Raw genomic sequence first — 25,256 nt, 5'->3', positions numbered from 1 at the left:
ATTGGGTTATAGTGAGACCAATTAGCCAAGAAGAGTATATGAGATAGGTGATTTCCCAAACTTATAGGTTTGTTGTTTTGTGAACATTTTGCTGTAATTTTTGTAGTGCAATACTTTTTTTGTGCCTCGGTTTCCAGTAAGTATTGCTGTGAGACTTGCTAAATCCGTTCAGTATAATGTGGTGAAACTAATAAAAAGGAACTAGGATGGATACTTTATAGTTCAGTTTTATAGAATGTGTGTAGTAGTACATGAAGAAAGGTATATCTGTTATTCCTAGATATGTATTTTATTTGTCTTTTTTTAGTAGCTGCGCTGTTGTTAATTTATTAAGTTTTTTAAGATAACACAGTAACCGAAGACAGAGCTCTAGATTCTTAACTGTAAGGCGGTTTCATAAGTGTCGTGTTACTGAAGGATCTGTATATAGTATATCTGTATGCTTTTTTTTTTTTGGAACAGGCAAAAGAGTCGTGAACAAGTAGAAAATATAGTTTTCTCGTATAAATCAGAAGATGACGATGACACCAGCTCTCTCCCTCTTCCTGGCTCCGAATTTCCTCAGCAAAACATATATCAAGTAAGAAACTATCTCTTTTTTTATCAGAAATGGCCATCCGAGATGATTTATGTATTTTTTGTAGTTTATAGAATATTTATAAGAATTAAGCAATAGTACTCATTAATGTTTTAGTGTAATATGAAGTTCTGTCTTGACTCACTGGATATGGAAAAATTGTTATTACTCCGGATGAAAGCGTTCACTTGGGTAATATCTCTCAGCCTCCCCAATTTAAAGAAACGAAAGGGATGTTCTACTATTTATGCTTGTATAAGTTGGAAATTGGTGGGAAAAAGTGAAAGTTTGGGAGCAGTTTGTTTGGGAGTGCTATTCTACTGAGTACTATATACAGTGGTACCTCGAGATACAAAATTAATCCGTTCCAAGGCGGCCTTCGTATCATGAATTTTTCGTATCTTGAACGGCATTTTACATGTAAAATGGCTAATCCGTTCCAAGCCCTCCACAAACACCCCAGTAAATTTCATAATAAAGCTAAATTGACCTATAAACAATGAAATACTACAACAATTTGGACCATTCAATACCTAACTTAATACGTACTGCTAATATGTACTACATAGCACCTGTAAATAAAGTGTATTAGTGTACATGGTATACAAAAAATACTTGTACGTACATACTTAAGTATGTAGTAAAATGTGGAAACTTACCTTTCGAGTGAGGCTATCTCCGAAAGTGGCGACAGAGGAGGAGGACAAACGACAGATATGTATGTACACTTAACTTTACGAAACAAAAAAATGTGAGGAAAACATAAACTAAACTTTACGAAACATATTAACAAGACTGTAACACTTAACTTTACAAAAAACTTAAAATTAAAATAATTTTTTGGTCTTTTTTTGATTTTTACATTTTTTTTTTACTTTTTTATACTTTGCATTTTTTTTTTTTTTTAAACAAAATTTCAACTTCTTCACCACTTTCAACTTTTTGTTTTTTGGTAGTATCACTTGGTTCTTCCTTTTTGCTTACTCCTACTAAAGGCTTCTTTAGAAAATAACTATCAAGGAAGATTGCTTCTGCCTGCTTTTGACATGTTCCTGAAATGACGCAGGCAAACGTCATCGAACTGTGCAAGCATATGACCTGTGTAAGCCTTTTCGGGGTGTCTCTTTTCTACGAATGATTGCACCTTATAAAAAGCAGCTAGAACATCCTTAATTTCTGCCGTTGTCACAGGGTCGTCGTCCTCCTCACTGCCGCTAGAGAACTCTTCTTGAATGACATTATGTTGCATGGCCTCCAACTCCTTCAGATGACTTGCCAAGTGCAACGATCTTGTCAAGATCTGGTTGCGAAAGTTTCAGGATCGTCAACTGTTCCTAAATCTGCAGCACCAGCTTCGCCCACGTCGAATCCCTCGAAGTCTCGGGCGGATACAGCATCAGGCCAGAGTTTCCTCCACGAGGAATTCAAGGTTCTCCTCGAAACCTCCTGCCAAGCTTGGTCAATGAGTCGGATGCATATCACAACATCGAAATGCTCCTTCCAAAATTCACGCAAGGTGAGGTTTGTGGTATCGGTGATGTTGAAACATCTCTTGAAAAGATGTTTCGTATACAGCTTGTTGAAGTTCGATATCACTTGCTGGTCCATGGGCTGGAGGAGAGGGGTGGTGTTAGGCGGAAGATAAAGAACCTTGATAAACGAATACTCCGCTAGGATATCTTCCTCGAGGGCAGGAGGGTGAGCAGGGCCATTGTCCAACAACAGCAGACTTTTCAGAGGGAGGCACTTTTCTTCCAAGAATTTCTTCACTGTCGGGCCAAAACACAGATTTACCCACTCCGTGAACAAAAGTCTCGTTACCCAGGCTTTCGCAGTAGCCCTCCACATCACTGGAAGCTTCTCCTTGAGCACTTTGTGGGCCTTGAAGGCTCGAGGAGTCTCCAAATGATACACAAGTAGGGGCTTCACCTTGCAATCCCCACTGGCATTCGAACAAAGTGCGAGCGTAAGCCTGTCTTTCATAGGCTTATGCCTGGGTAGCTTCTTCTCTTCCTCTGTGATGTACGTCTGACGAGGCATTTTTTTTCCAAAAAAGGCCAGTCTCATCACAGTTGAAGACTTGCTGAGAACTGTAGCCTTCTTTGAGAGTCATCTCGTCGAACGTCTTAATGAAGACTTCGGCCGCTTTTGTGTCCGAGCTGGCTGCCTCCCCATGCCGCACCACCGAATGGATGCCAGTCTGTTTACGGAATTTTTTGAACCACGCATGAGAAGCCTTGAAGTCTGGGGTTGGCGTCGATGTCCCTTCTCCTTCGTCGTCTTCGGCGTGGGCAGTCAAATTGACGAAAATAGCGCTGGCCTTTTGGCAGATTTCCATCTCCGTTATCGTATCGCCAGCGATTTCTTTGTCTTTTATCCAGACAAGAAGCAGCCTTTCCATTTCATCGTGCACGTGGCTCCTCTTGCTGGACAAAATAGTCTCGCCCTTGGAAGGTGTAGCTGCTTTGATGACATCCTTCTGCTTAAGGGTGGTGCCTATTGTCGAGGATTTCGGCCGTATTCCTGGGCGATCACTCTCAATTGCATACCAGCTTCATACTTTTTAATTATCTCCATCTTTGTCTCCAAAGAAAGCATCCTCTTCTTTCCTACTTCAACTTTCTTGGGACCCATGGCTACGTATATACTGTATGTAATTAAGTTGTGTAGTATGTATACGTATGAAGTAAAGTTCTCACACAACATGATAAAGTAGTACATATTACAATGAAATCACTAACAAATTTACGTTAATAAACAAAATCTTATAGAACGAATGAATTCCGTGTGCTTACGATACCGATGATGCCGCAAAGTGGCCGAAAAAGGACTCCGCTACGTAGATGCATCAGGGGATTATGGGAGAGATGCTGACCAATAGGAGAGAAGGATCTTATGGCAGTGACTAGCATCAGGAACCAATGGGAGAGCGGGAGGATGGTGGCGAGTCTACGTATTCAGTTGGCGGCGGGCGAGTTTTAAAATTGTTATTGGTGGTCCTGTTATTGGTGGTCCGAGCGAATCTCGGACTTTATAGCAACAACCTTTCGTATCTTGAACAATTTTCGTATGTAAAGCCGGAAAAATCTTCGTATTTGCTTTCATATCTCGAGTTTTTCGTAAGTTGAGCCTTTCGTATCTCGAGGTACCACTGTACCCATAACCTGAGGATTGTACAATTGGGTGCAAGAGCATATGGCTCTTAACTCCTACACCAGGAGATAATTTTTCTCTCTCAGTCTAATCCCATTATAGTTACTATATCATAATGTTTTGGAAAATAACCAGCAATTTAAAATGCCTTAGGTATGTCAGCTTATTTTTGGGACACACCCAAGAATGCAGCATAAAATGGTCATTGAACATGTGGTTCCCAGACTAAACAGATATTTTGGTTTTATTCCCCAAAACCTGACCAGATTACTGTTTGCTCAGTTTCTTGCTGTTTCAGCTTAAGTTTGCCTTATTTTTTTCATTTCCTTTTAAATATCATCCTTAATATTTATTCTTTCAATATACTCCGGCTGTTTTTATAGTCTTTTTAGTTATTGAGGACTATAGTCAAGTTACACCAATTTTGGTTTGCATTTAAACTTGAATAATGTTAGGATAGCTGGTTACTTACTGTTTTGCTTAGTGATATATGTATCACTGATCTTGGCTTTGCTTAGTTTATTTTTTGTTTTACAATTCAGTCGTATTACAGGTTAGCTGCAAATTGTGTAATTTTCTGTGCATACTTATGTAGTATTTAAGTTTTCCTTACTTTTTACCTGTTAGTTACATTCCATGTTTCTGGGTTGTCACCATAGGTAGTATATTATATTTTTCTTATTATAATTGACTTTTCACACTTATTTTGCATCTTCCTTAGTGATATTGTGTAGTACATTAATTAGGAATCTACTAATTCTAATGCTTATATGCCTAGATTAGATTATACCCTCATTTATTAACTACTAATATACCTCTAGGAGTCATGCATGTAGCTCCAGATATGACTTGTGATAAGTGTTAATATCAGTCCTAATCGCAGCATAATTATAGAAAGTGTTGTAAGTATCCTAAGAGCTTAATAAGGACTCTAGTATCTTCAGCTTCATGTACATTGAATCCTTTTTATTTGAAGTTTCTTTAATCATTTACCTTTGTAATGCCTACTAAGTCATTTCTTTTATTGGTTAGCGGCAAGGGTTCCGTTCCTGGCCGCCGATGCTAAGCGATTTTTGACGCTAAGCGATTTTAAAGCCTACGGCCACCGCACACCTTTCGGAATACTAGACCAGTTAACAACACGCTAGACCAGTCAAATGGCGCCGTATTCCCGCAATGGCGCAATAAGTAAAATTATATTTATGCAGTATAGTACCATAGAATTTACTGTACAGTAGTATTGTACAGTACATTATTGTATTATAAATACGTACTGTAAAGTGAAAAAAGCCTAGCTTTAATCCTTTGGGTGTCTAGAGTATGCTTTATACAGTGTACAGGTAGCTGTATTGTTCAAGTTACAATAATTCGTCTTACGATATTTCGATTTTTCTGGGTTCGATCTGTGTCTGCCGGTGAAAAGTTCCTGTAGCTCACTTTTCCAAGTATAAATAGATCCTAAATATACCAGAGAAAAAAGCTAGCATGGTATGCTGAAGTTACTACCCTCAGCTCGATCACCCCAAGGGCGTCGGTATAGCACTAGGGCGAGTGGAAGCCACTACCAACAGGTCTTCTTGCCAATTAGAGGATTCCTTTCAAAATCCCTCCCACGGCGAGAGCCGTTACTAAGGTTACTCCCCCCTATCTTCCACTCGCTCTCGCTACTACTACCCACCTGCTATCTTCATTCCTGTAATTAACCTTTGTGTGTTCGCACGTGTCTTCAATTGCTCCCTTGGTGCCTTAATTTACCGAAGCTACGTCTTCTGTGGAACTCTGCTTCTTCAATCCAACTTGAGTATTCCAAATTGGGTGTTCGTAATTCGTATGGTTACGATGCATTCCATTTATAGCCTTCGGTCCCTTAAAAACCGCCATTTGGGTGTAGCATCAGACGACTGCGTTATTATTATTGGAATGCGAACTAGATAGGTTTTTGATTTATGCACGTTTATGATTTTATATCACTGAAGAGGTTGGATGTGTTGCTTTCCTTCCCTAGCTTAACCGACCAGGCCTAGATTAGGTTTTGGGAGGTAGGCTAGGTGCCCCTACCCCTATACCCTTACCTCTCCCCCCGTCCGCGCTACGGTGCTTACGGGGAGGATACCAAGGATAGAGAGTCTCTCTTGTCATACTGTTAGACCTATTCCCCCCTACCCGACCAGATCGAAAATTTCGAGTATGGAGGGTTTGGTTGAGTGCCCACTGTCCACGCCATGACGTCCTTGGAGGTTTATCTGGCCTACCTGACCGGATCCATAGTGATCTCGGAGAGTTAGGTTAGATCCATGCTGGGTATTTTCCTTACACCTTATGTTCTTCTTGCAACTCTTCCATGATACCTCATTATTCTATTGCTTATTGTATATTAGATTGTTTATGCACATTTATGATTTTCATATCACTGAGAGGTTGGAAGTGTTGCTTTCCTTCCCTGGCTTACCCGACCAGGCCTAAACTAGGTTGGGAAGGTAGGCCAGGTGCCCCCTACACCTTTACCCCTTAGGCCTCTCCCCCCGTCGGCGCTACGGTGCTTGCTGGGAGGGCTTCAAGGATAAAGTCTCTCTCTCTTGTCATATTGTTGGACCTACCCTCCTACCTGACCAGGTCAAAATTTCGATTTGAAGGGTTTGGTTGAGTGTTACCTGACCGGATCCATAGTGATCTCAGAGGGTTAGGCTAGTTCAATGCTGGGTATTCTCCTGACACCTTATGTTCCTCTTGCAACTCTTCCATGATACCTCACTATTGTATTGTAGATTATATTGTTAATTTGGGTGGTCTGGTATGTATATCGTCTTGGCCTAGCCTCCTTTAGGAAAACAGTGGGCTCACCGCCTCCTGCCCCCTTTAGTAGTATGCTATGACCTTCCGTTTGAGAGTGATCACCGATTGGTCGAAGTACCAATCACGACTGGCCATGGGCCCAGTCGGTCTACTACCTCCATAGTAGTAAGCTACACAGCCTCCAGTAGGTGCCTATCTCTGATCGGGTATTGTGGCCAAGCGATCACGACCAACCACCCCCCCTCTCCCCCCACTTCCCAGCTCGGCTCTGCCTGACGCTGTCTTATAGCTCGCGGTGCTAGTAACCTTACCGATGAACGGCCACTAGAATTTTTTCGTTCAAGTGGGGGGGGTAGGGGTCGGAGAGGGAGGATTACTGGTATTATATGTAATCACCTTGATGTCTCCGAGTGAGTAGCTCCGCCGGCTTGATAGTGGTCTAGCATCACACCAGCCAGCGGGCAGCGCACCGGATTGTACAGGCAGTCCCCGGGTTACGACGGGGGTTCCGTTCTTAAGACGCGTTGTAACCCGAAAATCGTCGTAAGCCGGAACGACGTTGGAAAAATGTCTTAAACTAATAAAAAGTTATAAAAACCTTACTTGTAATCCTTTGGTTACACTACATGTTGTTTCCTGTAGTTTTATGTACAACCTGGAGTTATTTTCATCAAAAAATGCTGGTTCTTGAAGGTAAAAACTATTGTAATCCTCTGGTGACACTACATTCTTGAAGTTTTATGTACAACCTGGAGTGATTTTGCCAAATCTTGAGGGCTACAAGAACAGTTGATTACTATTTATGTATCATATAGACTAATTAAAGTAAACGTATCTTTAAATAGGCTTATATATTAGTATCAACAAAACATTTACTGGCATGAGTCAGAGGCCGTTTAATGAAACGAACACTTCTCTGTCCTATCTGTTCAGAAAATAAACGTTACGTCAATCCCCAAGACCATTGTTGCCAAGACGCCTCTCTCTCTCTCTCTCTCTCTCTCTCTCTCTCTCTCTCTCTCTCCTCTCTCTCCTCTCTCTCTCTCTCTCTCTGATTAAATTACTGGATAATGTCTCTCTTTGGATACTTCGATTTTGCCAAATCTTGAGGGCTACAAGAACAGTTGATTACTATTTACGTATCATATAGACTAATAAAGTAAACGTATCTTTAAATAGGCTTATAAACATTTACTGGCATGAGTCAGAGGCCGTTTAATGAAACGAACACTTCTCTGTCCTATCTGTTCAGAAAATAAACGTTACGTCAATCCTCAAGACCATTGGCAAATGATCTCATTTGCCAAGACACCTCTCTCTCTCTCTCTCTCTCTCTCCTCTCTCTCTCTCTATCTCTCTCTCTCTCCTCTACTATCTCGCTCTCTCTCTCCTTCTCTCCCCGTCTCCTCTCTCTCTCTCTCTCTCTGATCAAATTACTGGATAATGTCTCTTTGGATACTTGGAATTTCAATGAATATTTAAGAAAAAGCGTCGTAACCTCGGAACGTCGTAAGCCGGAGCCGTCGTAACCCGGGGACTGCCTGTACATTTATACTGCTCCGCCGCTCAGTTATCTCTTCTCCCCATTGTCTCCGCCGTCTCACTCAAGGAGAAATGTATCGGGCTGGGAGTTGCGCTCCCCCCCTCGATGCGTTCAGGCTCAGGTATAGGATTTACCTTCTCCTGTTCTGCTCGTTTCAGTCCGGTTCCGCCGGCATTGCTTATGGCAACGAGATTATGAGACTGAGTAGGCTAAGCTCTTTAGGGATTACTCCTGGTTACCAGATATATTTATAAAAACTCTATAGATATCTCCGGACCTTTAAGGTTCTGACGTAGTGTGACTTACCATCACACTCGCCACCGGAGTTATTATACTAAGTTTCCGCAGCTCAGTTTCTGTTCTCTCGTTTCGTTCACCACTCCGGTGGGGACGGTAGATGGTTTAAGTATACGACTACGACAATTCGTAGCCTTCTGATTCAGTTCGACCAGACTAGAGATTAGGACTTTCTTTCTCTCCGGTCCGGCGTGTCCCAGACCCCATACACTGGGCTGACCTCTACCTTCCGGAGGACGGAATCCGAAGCAGGCGAAAACATCCAGAGTTTTCTTTTATTCATTCTGAAGGGTGCCCCGCTACCCTTTTCAAGCCCTGCGGCCATGTAGTTGAGGGCTACATGATCCGGCATCCCGATGCGTGTACCGTCTGCTACAATATGGTGGCGATTATTTCTGATGAGAAAGCTACCTTGTCCCTCCAGCATGGGACAAGGGTGGCTCTCAGGAAGGAGGAGGTAGGTGGGGAAGTGAGTGAGGCAGGTAGTCTCTTAAGTCCTACTCCTCCTTCTTCCTCTTCCTTCCGAGGCTTCTCTAAGTCCACCCCTGCTTGGGAAAGATCGGTTTTGGTCATTCCCAAGATTAAAACAGTAAAACCGAGATCCCTTCCGAAATACACACATACACACCTCTCTCAATAACGTAATTGTTTGAAAACTTAAGCTTCAGGTAAACAAAATGAATATTGTTACTTATTTGGTAATTATTATTGACAATATTTAATATCCTTGTGAGATTTTGAAGGCATTGTGCACTAAAGATAATTATTGAATAAAGTCCCAGTACATGTAATGAGGATTTTTGAAAAGCAAATAGTAGGGGAAGTTCTGTATTTTTTTCACTTATAGCGGATGAAAGATTACATGAAAGTCAGGTTTGTGTTGCAAGAAACAATAGAATATTTTATAAGGAACTTAGGAGATATCTTTTGTGGCAATTAATAGAAATTCTGCAGGCTGCCCTCTATCTGCCTTCTTACATGTTAGTTTTCTCTTTATGTACATGAACTGTATGAAAGCATAAGTTAAATGTGTTATTGTATTGACATTTGCATAACATCCAGTATGATAACATGATTACCAAACTGACACCAAAATATACATTTTTATAAGTGGAATTCCCTTCATGATGGGAGTATATTTTTGGGTTTGAAAACGGGTGTACATGAGGTAGCCATTGTAAGCGTAAAAACAAATTGTATGCATTGTTTGCTTTTAAAAAGTACTATGCATAATATTGAAGGAATTTCGAAGGAATTGCTCAATTTGTGTATTTTTATGAGAGATATTTTATATATTGTGTCTGGTGAGAATAGTTCCTCCAGTAAATCTTAAAAATATTATTGTAGTATTTATGTGATTTTATTGATATCTAATTCAAATTTTTCCTCTCGATTTTTTGTAGTCTGGCAGTGCTCCATACAGTAGTCTGTCAGAAGAAGTAGTTGGTGATGGACAGACACCTGTTAACCCACTTTACTCTGCCTCCCTCCAAAGTCCCGACTCTATTACTGGTTATTCTATTAACTCCGTCGATGACATAACTATCAATGCTTACAACAAATCTCAGGCACAGTGAATGAAATGCTGTACATTTTAGAAGAAAGATTATTTTGTCACTGTATATTACAAGGACTTTGCTATGTATGAAGCTGTGTATTATGGATTCAAAGAGGGAATGATATGTTCCAGTGCTGTTTTTTCTGTATATAATGTGTCCAATATTCCATAATATGCTTTGAGTGTATAAAGATGCATGTGAATGTAGTTTAAGCAAACTATTGATTTGAGAGTATATATATAAATATAGTGTTTTATTTGATAAATAGCTGATAACTCTAGATAACTGCATTGGTATGATGAAATCTCATTATATTAAAACATTTAGTTTCCTGTTGCAGTGCACGTTACATTATTCAAGTAATGTAGAAAAGAAGTTGTGCAGTACTGTTGAATTTTGCAGTGAAGGAATTTGGATGCTACATAGAAAAGGTGGTTCACAGCAACATGGTATATAGGATAAGAACATGAGGCACTGTGGAATCATTTATTGTGTTTACTGGGTATATAATGGGGTTTCATTTTACTTGAGCAATGTTCCATCCATGAATTTAAGGTATTAAGAGCTGCTACATTTGTACTTTTAGATTAAGCTTAGTTCTCAATCCCGAGTCTATCTCGTTATGATGTGTTGTTTGTATTCTATTATAAAAATCTAAAAGTATATTGTACATACATATGAAAATTTGATGTCCCTCATTGACGTGTATGCTAAGAAATAGAAGCACATTATTTTAAATGGTTAAAATCAGGAACACTGTTTTCCTGTAAATTAAATTGTACAACTCAATAAGCAATTACCAATGTTGAAGTATGTATACAGTAATTTGATAAGAAACCAAGTTGCTTTGGGTTTGGTGATCATGCAGACACACTTTTCATGTCTTAGGGGATTTAAAAATCACAGTTTTCTTGCAAAGTCATTGTCCTTTTCAGTGTAAGATTTCGTTCATCCAAATTTCAAGTCATTGTTGATTCATGATGCTGTTTTACAGTAGTACTCAGTATTTTTTATAGGGAATGTCTATTTGTTAATGAAACTCAGAGATTATTTCTTGTACTAGGCCTACCTCATGCCACAACATTTATTTCATTTCCTTTCAGTTCTGCTAGCACACCACTCATTTTCCATCGCTTACTTATTTTCTTTGGGTGACAAGCATACTTTAAACTCTATTTTTTCCTGATGTATACAAGTTGTGCAAAAGGCTTTCTTACTTTTTGGCAGTTTTTTAAAATTATCAGGACTTTGCTATTGGTAGTTCACTTTGCTATTGGTAGTTCATAATTGCATATTATTTAAATAAAAAGAGTGAAAGTGCTATACTAGATACTCAGATGATTTTTTTCATGACATTTCATACTTTAAGATATTTATTACCTCTACTGAAATGAATTTTACTTTGACAGAAAGACTAATTAACATGGTTTACCACAGTATGTGTATAGTATGATATATTGTTTTAGTCTTTCATCTTTCATTATCTCATTATAATGATGTATAAAACAGAATTTTATTTTAGATATATATTACGTGTCTAATATCAATATCTAATTGGTGGCTGAACTACTTTTATTTTTAGAGCTTTAGAATGTGCAGTGCCATGTAGAAGTGGTTGACAAATAGCCTGAGCAGTTGAAAACATTGGAAAGTATAGGGTAGCTGAATTTCAGTGGTTTTATGTACAACTTTTTGTTTCTGAGTAAGCATATGGATTGTTTTGTATACATCATAAAGATGTAGTATATACACCACTAAGTATGTTATTTTTTATTTATTTTACTGAAGGATAGAGAAGAGTGATTTATTTTTAAAGATTATTTTGCTTTTGAAAAGCTCCTTTTCAACTTTGGGAGGAATCTCACATGTCTGTTTTAATCACACATTGTGGAGGGTCCCTCAAAATATTCAAGTTTTATAGAGAAATAAATCAATAGTCAGTATGACAGTATTTTTTGTTTTGTTTAGTAGTTACTATAATTAAACTGAAACATATAGAATCTAGATATGTTAAGCAGACATCAATCACTTGTGTAATTCTTATCTTTTTTCACTGGTAAAGTGGATACTTTCATTGAATATTTCAGCACAAGAAAATACCCAAGACTTTTCAGGAAATTGCTCTGTCAAGTGAGGATATATTTCTAATTTAAAGTCATTTGTAACTTCTCCATAATTCTCCCATTTTCTATATGGTAACATTCCTATTACCATTATGAATGAGACTGCTCTTGTATTTAGATGGGATTTAGGTTCAGCATCTAAAAATAATAATGAATGACTTCAGGTCTTTTGAGCTGACATGTAACAGAGGGACATAATTTTCACTCTAGATTTTCTGTGCATGGGTTGTACCACAGTGGAAGTAGGAAACTGTCTATTATGCTTGATGTGGAAATTTTGAGATGTTGTGATCATGCAAATTGCAAAACCTGTTTATGCCTTAGTGCCTAGTTATTGCAGACAGACTAAGTGCTGAATAGATGTTTTTTATTCATGACATTCATATATATGTTATAACAAGCCATGAGGCCATTTGCCAGTCAATCTCCTACTGAGTAGAATGGCCATATATTAAAATATATATGAAATGTTACTGAAATTTACCAAAACACTGAAATTTTTTATTCATGATATGCATATAATAACAAGCTGTGACGCCATTAACCTGTCAAGCAATCCAAATTGTTCTGAAATGTGGGAGAGTGATGACTGAGGAAAGGGTGTTTGGGCCTGGCATTAACAGAAGTAGTTTTATTTTAACAGGAATAAGAAATGTAACAGGTCCAAAATGCATGCAATTTGTATAGCTTATGGGTTGGTGAAATCTACTGTAATATGCTTACACGCTGCCTTTCCATGTATGCAGACAGTCTTAGTTTATCAGATGCTGAGCCGGGCAGAGTGTGACTTAGCTACATTATCTATCAGATCAGCAGAAAAATGTACATAGCTGCTACTAGAAATAAAAGCAAAAACAATGTTGTTGATAGGGTGGTCAGTGCAAACACCAGTGATATCTTACGACCACGTGCAAAAAGTAGTTACATGAAATAAAGCAGTGTACCTAAGGAAAAGTAAGAAAAGAATTATTGTTGCAGCAGAAGCAGGGGTAGTTTCAATGGTTCATAGCTTGCTAGGTAGGAATTAGAGAGAACCACTCAACCCAAATTCAGTCAATTAGAGTTGTCATTCATGATTTTGCATGCTAAATTGTCAGTATCTGCTTGGACATTTCAAGACAGTAGGTCATAACAAACCAAGGCTGGATAGATCCCATCAGGAGGAACTCAACATTCGAGGAAACACTTAACTTGGATTAGGATAGGCGGGAAAGCCAAGCCTTTAAGAATAAAGCATTTTAAATTTGTAGAATGGTTTTTAGGTTACAGTCCTCATTAGGATGAATCCAGCAAGAACCACACCTGCATTTAACCAACTCTTCAATGTTAACTAACTTTGTAGGATGCTTCAGTGGATTGTAGTCAAACAGACACTGAGGACTTTCAGATGGAGGAACGGAAATGTTTGACCCTAGTATTTTCTCAGTTCCTTACACTAAGATTGATTTTACAACAGGCGTTGCTCATGAAGGAGGCTTATGAAAAAATTTAGTACCTTGTAATGCTCTTTTTTCTGATAAGAGGTAATGATGAAGGGAGCTGGAGATGGACAGGATGACTGCAACATGGACTAAGAGCCATACATCCTCAGACACAAAAGATAATTTGACTAACAGATTACATTTGTGAAACAATTATTCATGTTGTCATTTTCTCATGATGAATGGATGTGGTCTGTGGCATTTGTGCAAGAAGTGATGGGATGCCAAACTTTTAAGTTACTAGACATTTCATATAGCTATGGGGATTGGACAAGTTAAAATCTAAGTAGAGCCCATAGGACTAAAGAGAATTACAAGTCAAATTTTTTAAAGGAGGAAGGTTTTAATTCTTGTAAATACTACATACAAAACTTTAGTAAGTTTTAATGTGTTTTGTAATGGATGTACCTTTCTCTTATTTCTTCTGAATGGTACACATCTGGATTCAGCCAGATTGTTTGAAGAATAAGAGAAGGACTTTGGGAAAGTCTCATTTATCATTGATCTAATTTATATTAATTTATTATTGGGAGCAGCATTTCAGCAATCTGTCTGACGCAACTGAGCTCTAAGGTGTAAATGAAATTTTATCTATGAAATGAAACAAAATGATTTGAAAATTTATATTTTCTTATGTACAGTATATTAGAAATAGAGGAAATGTTCGTGGAACAAGTTTAGTTCTATGGTAGCAAGGTTGTCTTAAGAGTCATGACAACATTTGTTGGCATCTGTAAATTTATTTCTAAGAAACCATCAATAAGCTTTAAATGACCTGTTTCATTAACAAAATTAAATTTAAAAACTGGCAATATTTATTAGCAATTTATTTCCCTATCATAAGTTAAGGGACCTTACCAAATTACCTGAGAAGTCTCAAAATGGATCTATGTTTATGAATCATTTATCTTGGTGCTCTAGGGTGTAAGCTGTAGCATGATTCTTTATTTTTTAAATTTTAAATATCATAGTAGTCATTGCATCTCATGAGTTAAAATTCTGACATTCTGTTTGAGTAATTCCACAAGTTTGGTTTCATGGGCTTGAAAGGTTTATCCTATAAACACACCCTGTTAGAGGTTGTATTTTTAAGGGATTTTTATTTTATGAATAAAAAAAATATAGTGGTAAATAAGTATATGTGCACATAATTCAACTAACAGTTGTGAGGGCAGAGTATTTGTATTTTTAACAATGATATTTGCAGTTAAATGGATAACCTGTGTTTTCCACTGTTTTTGTGTGTGTGGTTGTGTTAATTTCAAATTTTAGTATAAATGAAGATGGTTTTAGAAAGGAAGACTACTATGAGCTTATAGCTTCACAATTAACTGTAGATTTTAAATATAAGGAATTTTTTATGAGAGATTGTTTGGTTGTTAATAAGCCAATCTTGGAATATTTCTTCTTTGTTGCTATCAGGCTTTCAGGAGTATAAATGTAATTATATTGCTTTATACTAAGTATGAAGCATTAGTATCGTAAATCTTTTCAGACTTTATAAGGGTTGCTAAATTCTTGGGTTATGCCTTTTAATTTATTTACAGTATCCAGACAACAATCTTACTTATAGGATTGTTATCTAATTCCACTCCATTTTACATGTTCTGTGGGACCCACACATTCATTCAACACTATCATATCCTTGCAGAGATATTAAAAAAACATCACAGTATACTCCCTCATAATTGTCAAATCCACACTGTCATAACACTCATTGAATAAGTAATTTTTTCTTTAAATACTTAACATTTTAAGCCTTCCCTAATATCAAGCAGGAGCCTATCGCACAGTCTTTAAGCTGCAGATTTGAAGGCTCAGATAGCATGAAACCATTTTTAGCTAGTCTTGTGTTAACATGTTTTGACTGTATTGTGCACAGCAAATCTTTTAAATACTTTGAACATCCAATCTGGATAGCTTGATGGTTATAATTTTTGTTCTCAATATTCTCATTTTGATAGGCAGTCAGTGTATCCCAAAGTGTGACTTCTTTTATTAATCTTGCCACTCTATTTGATATATTTTGCAGCTTCCAAAGTTGTGTCGTAGGTAGATTTTGATAGATAGTTGCAGTAGTCCACTCTGATAATGACACAGTCATTGTCTTCATAAAAGGACTCTTCCCAAGATATGCTTTTAACGAAAACAATATTTCCAAGATGATCTTTGATAACCCTAATACCATTATTGATTTGAGCATCAAAGATGAACTACAGTCCAACACTACACATAAGTTGCAGACTTCATCTATAATGTGGATTAGATATATTATTAAACTGACTGTCACAACTATTCCTCTTAAGGCATTTTCATCCCCACCAACAGGAAAATTTTTTAAAATGAATGTCTCGTTGACAATTTAAGGGAAATATGATATGGGTGAAAGTTAGTGGAGTTCCTTTTTCCATGGAAAATAACTACATCCAAACATGAACATACAAAGAAAATTAAGGAATAGTTTATCTGTAAACCAAGAAAACTTGCTCATTTAGAAATTTATTTGATACAGAGGATGGTGCGATGACTTCAATGTATGTGAGAATTTTTTTTTTCTGTCAAGGATTTGAACAGTTTTTCTTGACTTTCAAGGCATTTTTACTTTCCTCTTTTTCATTCATAAAATGTTGATTAGAAGATTTTGAAAAGAAATTTGCATTCAATTATTTTTTGGTCTCAGGTTGGATAAGTAGAATCTCTAGGTGAACCAGGAGGGATTCTGTGTCATCTTCACTTGGTGGCCAACAACATACTAAGATTTTGTAACTTTTCTTAAGACATACTTTATTCATCACATTCTCCTGGCATTGTTACATAAAGATATCTGCTCTATCCAGGGCTATGCATTCTTTTGGACATGAAAAGATTAGTAAATTAAAGAAAATGTGAGATTTTTTTGCATATGTATGCATCCGTATTATTTTTAAGTTGTGCTTTCATTTGGTAATTGTGCTCTGTAGTTTCTACACTGTCAAAAATTTGGACTTGTTTGTGATTTTTCCTGTTCACAGGTTGGGTTAATTTATATAATTCATATTGTTAAACTACTAAACTACAAAATTGTCACAATTTCATTTGTGCTTAATGATTCTTTTTAATTTGCCAACACCAGACTGAAGAACTGAAGAAAAGTGAATTGGTTGAAGTTGCAGAATATTTTCTATTTGAAACCAGGATTGGCAAAATTACATACAATATATACATTTAAAATTACATATAAGAATGTTTTGCAGATTTATTGTAGGAATATCAGGATAATGTTACCCATAAGTTTTAGTATGAGTACTAGCTGAAGTGTAAATAATGGAATTAGATATCCAATAAGAACAAACAGCCAAAAGAAATAGAGTAAGGAAACCAAAGCAGTGAAATCTATCTGGTAATTCATCACTTCCTGAAAAAGGCTGTAGTTAGATTATAACCCCAGTCAGTTTGGTATGAAGTGTTCAACACTGTGTCTATTAGTGATTTGCTCACTCTTGCTATGTCATTAGAGAACTCTTTACCAGGTTGAAGTTTGTGACAGGGTTGCAGCAAGCTGTTGTGGGAGTTCATCATTTTTACCACCTTGTGAAAACTAATTTGTATTGCAACCCATCAGTCACGTATAAGCCTGTACTTGCTGTCTCAGAATGTCTTTAGACTCAACAGTCTTCTGTTTAACAGATAGAGGAAGAGTGGGATTCTCAAAATGCAGTGCCTGTATCCTTAGGTAGCCATCAATTGCCATCCTAACTTTTTGTGTGAACTGTATTCCCTTGCATGTTTTCTTAATACAAAGTTACCATTTCTCATCTTTATGCTAACTTAATAGGTGATAAAAATGTTATTTCTAAACTATAACAAGTACTTGGTCATTGGCGTTTTCTTGGATCACTGGCATTGTAGTACAGCTAACTGTGGGTGCTGTGCTTATGCAGTTATTAATTTTTATTATGCAAATTTGGAGGTAGATATCAATATTAACATTGACCTAATGACCACCCCAGGATGGATGATTCAAGCACCAACCAGATGAAGAACAATATTAGCTGTGACAGTTCAGAAACCCATCTAATGGAAGTTAGTTCCAGCTGAAGTTCTGTCACATTCAACTTTTGAGATGCTGTTGAGGAAGCCATTGAGTAGCAGTCATACCTAGATATTTTAAGGGAGAAGCAGGTAGCCATTTCATGACTTCAAAGATGGGCATAGTTTCTGGTTGCAAAATCGTAGTCTTGTGGCATCTCTCCCTCATAATTGTCTTCAAGTTCATCTCATTAGTGACTCCGGTGGGATTGATAGATAAGACTCATTATCACCAGAAACTGGTAAGATGCTTGAGGTCTGGGAAAGAAAGCCTAGTAGAGTCTTACTGGTACACCTTTGGGATGCATTTTAGTATGACTTGAGACCATGCTGTTCTTATCAAGCAAATGCCATAAGATGAACTGAAAGCAACCAAGGCTCATAATTTGCTTTTCAACAGTCTTGGGCTCCAGAGACAGCAGAAACACAAGGTGATGTCAGGTGCAGAATTTGTGATTGACCTTGTACAAGATAACCACACTAACCATACTCTTGACTTGCTGCTGGCCACTGCTGTATTGGCCATTTTTGTGTATATTTTTGGGGATGTAGGGTAGAAGGACAATCGGGGATACAATATACTGATGGCTCTGCAACCAGAGACTGGAAATTTTACTGCCTTAAAGGCAGTTTATTGAAAGCATGACACCAACTTTGTTCATCCAATCATCAGTCACATTCTTGCCTACAGAGCTGACATGATGGACTGAATTCATCATGGACTTACCATGTCCATCTGGGCTCCTCCACCAGTAATCGTGGTTTATGCCAAAAGGGTTCTGTTGTTGCTAGGCTGGGCCTTATTTTGCCAATATACATTTAATGTTGGAGAAGTGGGATGGATGTTTTAAGGACCTTGCTGATCTGTTTTCTGCAGACATCAAGGAATGGAAGTTTTCATATATGCTGGGCCAGTTCCTGTTCGCAGGATGTAGTCCAAGACCTCACAGATAGGCTGACTTACATAGCAACCAGAAAAACATCTACAACACAGGTGATGCATCTTGTTCATTCAGGCAACAGTCAATGTCCAGGAAGAAGAATTGAATGTCAAGAGTTGCCTTTTAACATGAGTACACAGACAAATACTCCTAGTTTGCTTTCCAGGTTTTCATGTTCTACTCCAAGCAGGTCTATTTTATTAAAGATTTAGTAGTGGTTAATTTTTTTGGCCCAGGAATGGTGGGACAAGCTATGGTAAAGTTCCCTGCCTGATGGATTTTCCACTAGTGAGGTCTTGTATTAAAAAATTTTGGAAATTATGGTAAGACACGGCAGCAGAGCTACAGCTGTTGTAAGTTATCAGGTTTGATCATCAACTTCTCTTCCTGGAAATAGGCCAGTCACTTGCCGTGCATCTAGGGGACTTCAGTGCTCTTTATCTTCAGCTATATCTCTTGAAAGGCCCACTCTAAGGTAACGTGGATCATGAGAGGGTTGTATTGTTGTGTTTTCACATTTAGGAACTGTCTTAATTTTCTTAAAAGGTAATAATTTCTTTTAGGTGGTTTAATTCAGAATGCTTGTTTTCGGTTGTCTTAGTTTTATTTATCCTCTTAGATTTCCACTTGTAATTCATAATGAGTGGGTTACCGAGTCTGATTGTTTGAGGGAAACGTCACAAAATTTTCTAAGTCCTAAAGTTTGGACTTGTATTCAGTTTGTTCTTTATAGGACACTTCACGCTTATCACTACTAGAGTCTGTCTCCCCCCACCCTCATTTCAATTTTCTCTCTGTGCATCCTTATAAAGGATCTGTCTGTGTGACATGGCTCTAGGGTGTTGCTACGACCATGGTCATCTTTTCCCGTGTTTGCCACTTCATGCATTTATTTCACTGCTTTTCATATGTTGACAGACTATTTATCATTTGATTAGTCACTTACAAAACACATGGAGTCCTGACATCTTGGCCCCCAACCGGCTGCCTTTAATAGCTTTCCGGAGGGGACAAGGCCTCATTCATTTGATGATCCTTGACTTGCAGTAATGGATTGCTAAAGACACTGACTTTGCATTATCGCTCTAGGACCAAAACACTGATCTTCAAACACTGATCTTCATTGCTTTGTCGTCGTATGCCCAAAGCACCATTAAGATTGGTGTCATGCCACGGTTATTAGACATTGCAGACTTGATAATGTTTTTCTAGGTCTGTTATATATACAATGTACAGTTGCAACTAGGAAAGGTTCCAGGCCTTGAGGAGTAAGGTGAGATCAATGTTGCAGAAGCAGGCAGGGAGGTGAGGGATGTACCACTCAGTTCCTACGGTTACCTTTTTCAGTGCTGAAGGTGACAGGTGGATGACTGATAATCAACCTCAGCCCACTGAAGAAATGTGTCAAACCTGCTTCAGAATAGAAACCAGAGGATTCGTTGCAGAAGTCCAGTAGGATGGGGTACTTCCTGTCATGTCTGGACTTGAAAGCTATGTAGTTTTGTGTATTTGTTCTTCCATCTTCAAGGAAATACCTGTATTTACCTGGTCATGGAAGTTAATAAGTTTTTGAGTGCCATTTTTTGGCCTGGCTACAGCTCCTCAGGTCTATTACCCAGATTTTAGTGCCAATAATACCTTGGATGCACCAGAATGTGCTTAAACCTCAGAGATACCCTGGTGATTGGCCATTGAGGGAAACAACAGCAGCAGAATTGTGGTAATAGCTATCATTGTTATGTTAGGTTTTCCTACACCTGCAACTCCGTAAGGTGGATGTTGACCACATCTGGATAAAGCTAGTATATCCTCAATGAAATCTGGAGTTTGGAAGGTGGTTACATTTTTATTTAATCTCTGAAGGGGTATGTTGGCATGACAATACAATGGTATTCATTGCTACAAGTCGTCTTGAGAAATGTTATCAGATAACTTGTATTTTTAAATCTTTTCAATTTTCTGTCAAAAAGGTGTTTACTATGTAATATGTAATGTTGAGCCTCCTATGATTGGACTTTTGAAATGCAGGCAAAATTGTCTTCATACTGACAAGATCCTTATTAATATAAAGAATGTAGCAGTGGACAGTGAGATCTGATTCATAGATCACTATGCCATCACTTTGGCAGATATATTTTGCATTCTCTACCTGGAGGTATCATCTTACCGTGTGCCAGAAATACTGCTCCAGATTTGTGCAGTAAACATTGATTTCATGGCAGAGCAACCCTGGGTAATATCTACAAGGTAAAGTGCTCACACTGCAAGGTGAACAGTTCACATTAACTCAAGAATTTCTAGTAGGAAGAAAGTTTCCTGGTTAAATGACTTACAAAAGTTCGTCAGGCACAGCATCTTTAACTCATGCTAACAGTTACACTTGTTAGCATGAGTGGATTTTGATATCCAAACAGAAGAAATGTTGCATTATTGGGAAAGAAACAAATTAGCTTGACATTTATGACCTTTGGCAGTTAAATAAAAGCCTGTGTTGAAAATAAGTCAACCAGTATAAACTCGGTAGATATCCAGGGATTTTATAGGCAGTTCTTTGTAGTGCAGAATGATATTTAAGCCCCCCATCTAGTTGAATGGAAAATAACATCAAATAGAGAAATTTGCTCATGTAATTGCTGCTTTAGTTAAAGGTTTTCTAGCTTACTAAAGTATGGGTACTTTTACTTGTAAATCCCGACTGTATAATCCAACTTCATCACATGTGGTGATGGCAGACGTATTATGAAGCATTGTTACTTATGTTTGAAAGAATATCAGTCTCTGTGGAGTTTTCACCTTGATTAAGCTCCAAACCCCTAAAAGAGTAAAAGAATAACATGTAACATCCTCTGCAACATTTTTTTGTCATAGAACTTCATTGTGACAATGAAATTTATCCTGAGATTCTTGCAGCTGTTGAGACATTGTTTGCTTCATTTGGAAAATGAACAAATGGAGATGATGTCAAGAGGATCTGATGAAAAGATTTTGATCACCTACAATACTAACATGTTTCACTAACCTGTGTTACAGTAGTACTTTGTTCATGTATGTGGTTCAAATCAGTGGCTTGGTTAAATGCTGCTAAGCAATTGTGATCACAAATTAGAATTTTTTCAGTGCTAGAAATGGAGAACGTGTCCCATGCTCTTGGGCAATAGGATTTATCAGAGACATGTTTATATCAGCCTTCTGGAGGTGATGTTCTGGGGATGCCTGTCTCGGACCCCTCAGATAGTATTTTACTTAAAATAGTAGTAATTGATACTTGATAGCCCCAAACGCTAATTTGGTGATGGTATGTTAATTGCTGCTGGGAGGTTACAGCACATGCATATGGTCTCATGTATTCTATGACAAACTTAGTAAAGACAATATTTTACAAACATAAAATAGCTATTTTACTTGTGATATTCTGCCACTTGATAACTTCAAAGGTTTATTTAATGACATAGCAGAAGGCAAGAAGAAAATGTCAACTGTATTAACAAAGAGAAATTTATTTAATGACATAGCAGAAGGCAAGAAGAAAATGTCAACTGTATTAACAAAGAGAAATTTGGAACTGTATACTGCATCATGGTTTGAGATAATGAAATTTTTAAGTCCACAGATGTCATTATGTTGAATATTCAGGTGTGTTCTACCTATGCTTGTCTTTCAAGTAATCCTCTTTATGCAACATTTGAAGTGATCATGTTTTGCGTATTGTTCCTGTTTATTTTTAGAGCAGTTGAGTCTCCTAACTGAATATTATTGCTTGTTTTGCTCATGCCAGGTTATGTTACTCAGCTGCTTTTGTTACTCTCGCTTTGTAGCAATTAGTCTTGAAAAAAAACGCAGCTGGAAGGTCATGTTGATAATGTTTTGTCTTGGCACATACACACTCAGTGCAATGGTATTGTGAGATCACACAAAGAGCACTTATTTCAGGTGATGCAAGTATGGTAGAGGTCATCTGTTAACCTATCCATGTACGTTTACATTCACCTACACTGATATTTTGTAGTGGCATAAAATGGAGGTAAATGAGTTGGTGTTAGATTTAGCTTGAAATGCTGATAAACTGTCAGAAGCTTTTATCTGCTTTAAAACCACATTCAAAAGTCAAAAATTTTATTTTCATTGAAGGTTTTCAAGACTTAAATTATTTTATATTATTCTCCTCGTATTATACTCTGGTGACGAAACACTGAAATCATTTTTGAAGTGTTTTGGTTTTGTAGGTTGGTTTCCAGAAGTGGATACCTTATATATATGTAGTTCAATTTCTTTTATGTATCATTGTAGTTATACATATAACATTTTGTGTTTGCATGTATGTTTGGTTATGTGTAGTTATATTTATTTGCAAGCTTTATATAGCTGTTCATGTTTTAGAATTATCACTACTGTAAATCTTTACCCAGAGATGGATTTGTTTGTTGTGTTCTGCATATGTGTGATAAATTTTATCTTTTCCCAGAAGTATTCACTGTGGATTTGTTGAACTCCCTTAAGTTCTTTGAAAGAGTTGTTACTTTTGCTGATCAGAAATAGATTTTTGTAAACATTACAGTATTCAGTCAAACATCAGAGGACTCTTTTAAACTGGGAGTGTACTTAAGTCAAAGTATTTAACTCTGTTTAATTTGGTTTTGTGCTTACTATTTCATTTCATATGAAACTAGTTTGCAATGCTAATTTCTTTGGATAACTTGGTATTCATAATTACTAAAAGGATTAGTGTATTACTACACTATTTACCATAGTTTACTGTATTACCAAACAAGGAGTTGTATACAGGACAGAGATTGTTGTGGGCTAAACCAAAGTGTAGAATTTAAAGCTATTGGTAAAAGTATGATTAGCTTAGGTTCCTTAAACACAATAAACACTAATTTCTTGACCTAACTTGTCACTGAAGTTACAAATTACCAAGCTTTTATGTTTGGCATTTAACCAAGTTGTTACTTTTTCCAGTAGTAGATAAGGATGGTATAAATATATATTTTATTTAGTTAATTAATATCCAAATATATATTGCTGAGGTTTAGATGCTGGGGACCTGGTCATTCGATACCAAAGAACTGTTGACTTGAGGAAAGTCAGTATGTTTACAGCATGTTAATTTATAGCTAGCTCTTTCAGACATTTATTTAACTTTTTACTGTATGTTGCTGTAACTAACTTTAGACTTGTACATGTAAAAGTCAGTGAACTTAATTCAATATTTTTTGTGGTCAACTTTTGAATCATTATAAACTGGTATAATTTTTTCTTTTTTATTCAGTTATGTTATATTTATATATGTAATATATTTACAGTTTTTTTTAGAGAACTCATGTGGGTTAGCTTAACTAGATTTGAATATATGTATAAGCAAAATAGAGTTTTAAGTTGCTATAACTGTAATATGTCAGGTTCATAAGCAGTGGGCTTTAAATCCAATTTGGTGAGTTAAGAGATTTTAAATAAAGGTTGTAAACATTTCAGGTTATATAGAACAGAACCAGAGGAGATTTGGTATTGGATGTGTAATATCGTTATTTGTAAAACAGACTTATTTAGATGTAGGAGAAACTGAAAATTTATTGGTCAGAAATGAATATGTAACAACTCTTAGCTAGCCCATTTCTCTTATTAGTTATATGGACCTTTTTCATTGTAACACGATTTAGTTTTTGTAGTGTATATATTTTTATTTTACTATTTGTGAACCAAATGTTTCCCTCTAGGTTTAATCTTTATTGAAATTTTTTTTTATTCTGAAGTATTGAAAATTATTTTTTTTATTCTGAAGTCTTGTTAAACAACTGTTCATTGAAAAGGATATCATTAAAGGTTTAGTCTTGCATTCAAAACATTGTCTAGTTTACTGTAATTTCCTTTTTTGCGAATATACTCTTTAGATGATCTTGTGAGTTAATTCTCACTGCCTCATGAATGGGTGTTTAATTTTAGTTTTATATAAATCATAAACTTAGTGCTCTTAGTAATGTCCTTACATTCGATTTGATGGAGAAACAGTATTAATATGTTATCTGTAACAAGCCTAGTAGAAGTATGTCATATGATGTCTCCCAACAGACTTAGCCTAATGTCTTATCTACCAAGTGCTTTCCCCAATTATTGGCCATGCTACTTTAACCCATGAATAGTTAACATGACCTAATCCCTGTATGCACAGAGTGTAGGTAAATGCTTATAGTTAACAACATATTTTGTGTGGGACCAGTCTTCAACCAACAGCAAATAGTAAATTTTGGGCTAACAATTTTGAAAATTTTCAGTCTACGAAGATTGTCAGAATGTACATTACTTGTAATTTATTCAGCTACAGGATGTATTCCATCTTTATTGATGAATTGTTTTAACTTTACACTGAAAACAAACCATGTGGGCCAGTTCTGTGATGAGTTAAAAAATTTAATTAAGTATTGTGATGGTTTAGCTTATCGATGGACTGGTTAATCAACATTAGGTCTGGTCGAATTCTCGACACAGATTCCTTGGGAAAGGATCTTATTAAAATTTCCCCAGTCTACTCAGCTGTAAATGAGTACCTATTCCTGATGGGATAGGGTCCAGTTAAGGGTTAAGTAGCAAAACTCAGAATTGATAGAAAGAAATTAAAGATTAAGCGACAACGACGTAAATGGAACTTCTGGCAAGAGAGGAGCTTCATCTCAGCCAGGTATACAGCCCAGTGAGCGGAGAGGGTGGTCATGACCACCAGAAAATT

At 37.0% G+C, this 25,256-nt stretch overlaps 1 protein-coding gene across 2 annotated transcripts in view; it reads left to right on the top strand.

Moving 5' to 3' along the window:
• Nucleotides 1–24,375, top strand: part of LOC135195842 (transmembrane protein adipocyte-associated 1-like) — a 99,204-nt gene extending 74,829 nt beyond the window's left edge. The window contains exons 7-8 of one of the 2 annotated variants that reach the window (XM_064222360.1): nucleotides 463–580; nucleotides 9,767–24,375. In XM_064222360.1, the coding sequence (XP_064078430.1) occupies nucleotides 463–580; nucleotides 9,767–9,940 (292 nt within the window). In that variant the 3' untranslated portion in view covers nucleotides 9,941–24,375. The remainder of the gene's footprint in view (nucleotides 1–462; nucleotides 581–9,766) is intronic. The other variant, XM_064222359.1, reaches the window with a different exon arrangement.
• Nucleotides 24,376–25,256: the final 881 nt, after the last annotated feature.

This window comes from Macrobrachium nipponense, chromosome 16 (genome assembly GCF_015104395.2).
Source record: "Macrobrachium nipponense isolate FS-2020 chromosome 16, ASM1510439v2, whole genome shotgun sequence".
Lineage (NCBI taxonomy): Eukaryota > Metazoa > Arthropoda > Malacostraca > Decapoda > Palaemonidae > Macrobrachium > Macrobrachium nipponense.
Note: the sequence above shows the minus strand (reverse complement) of the source record. Positions and strands in the feature narration are given on the sequence as shown.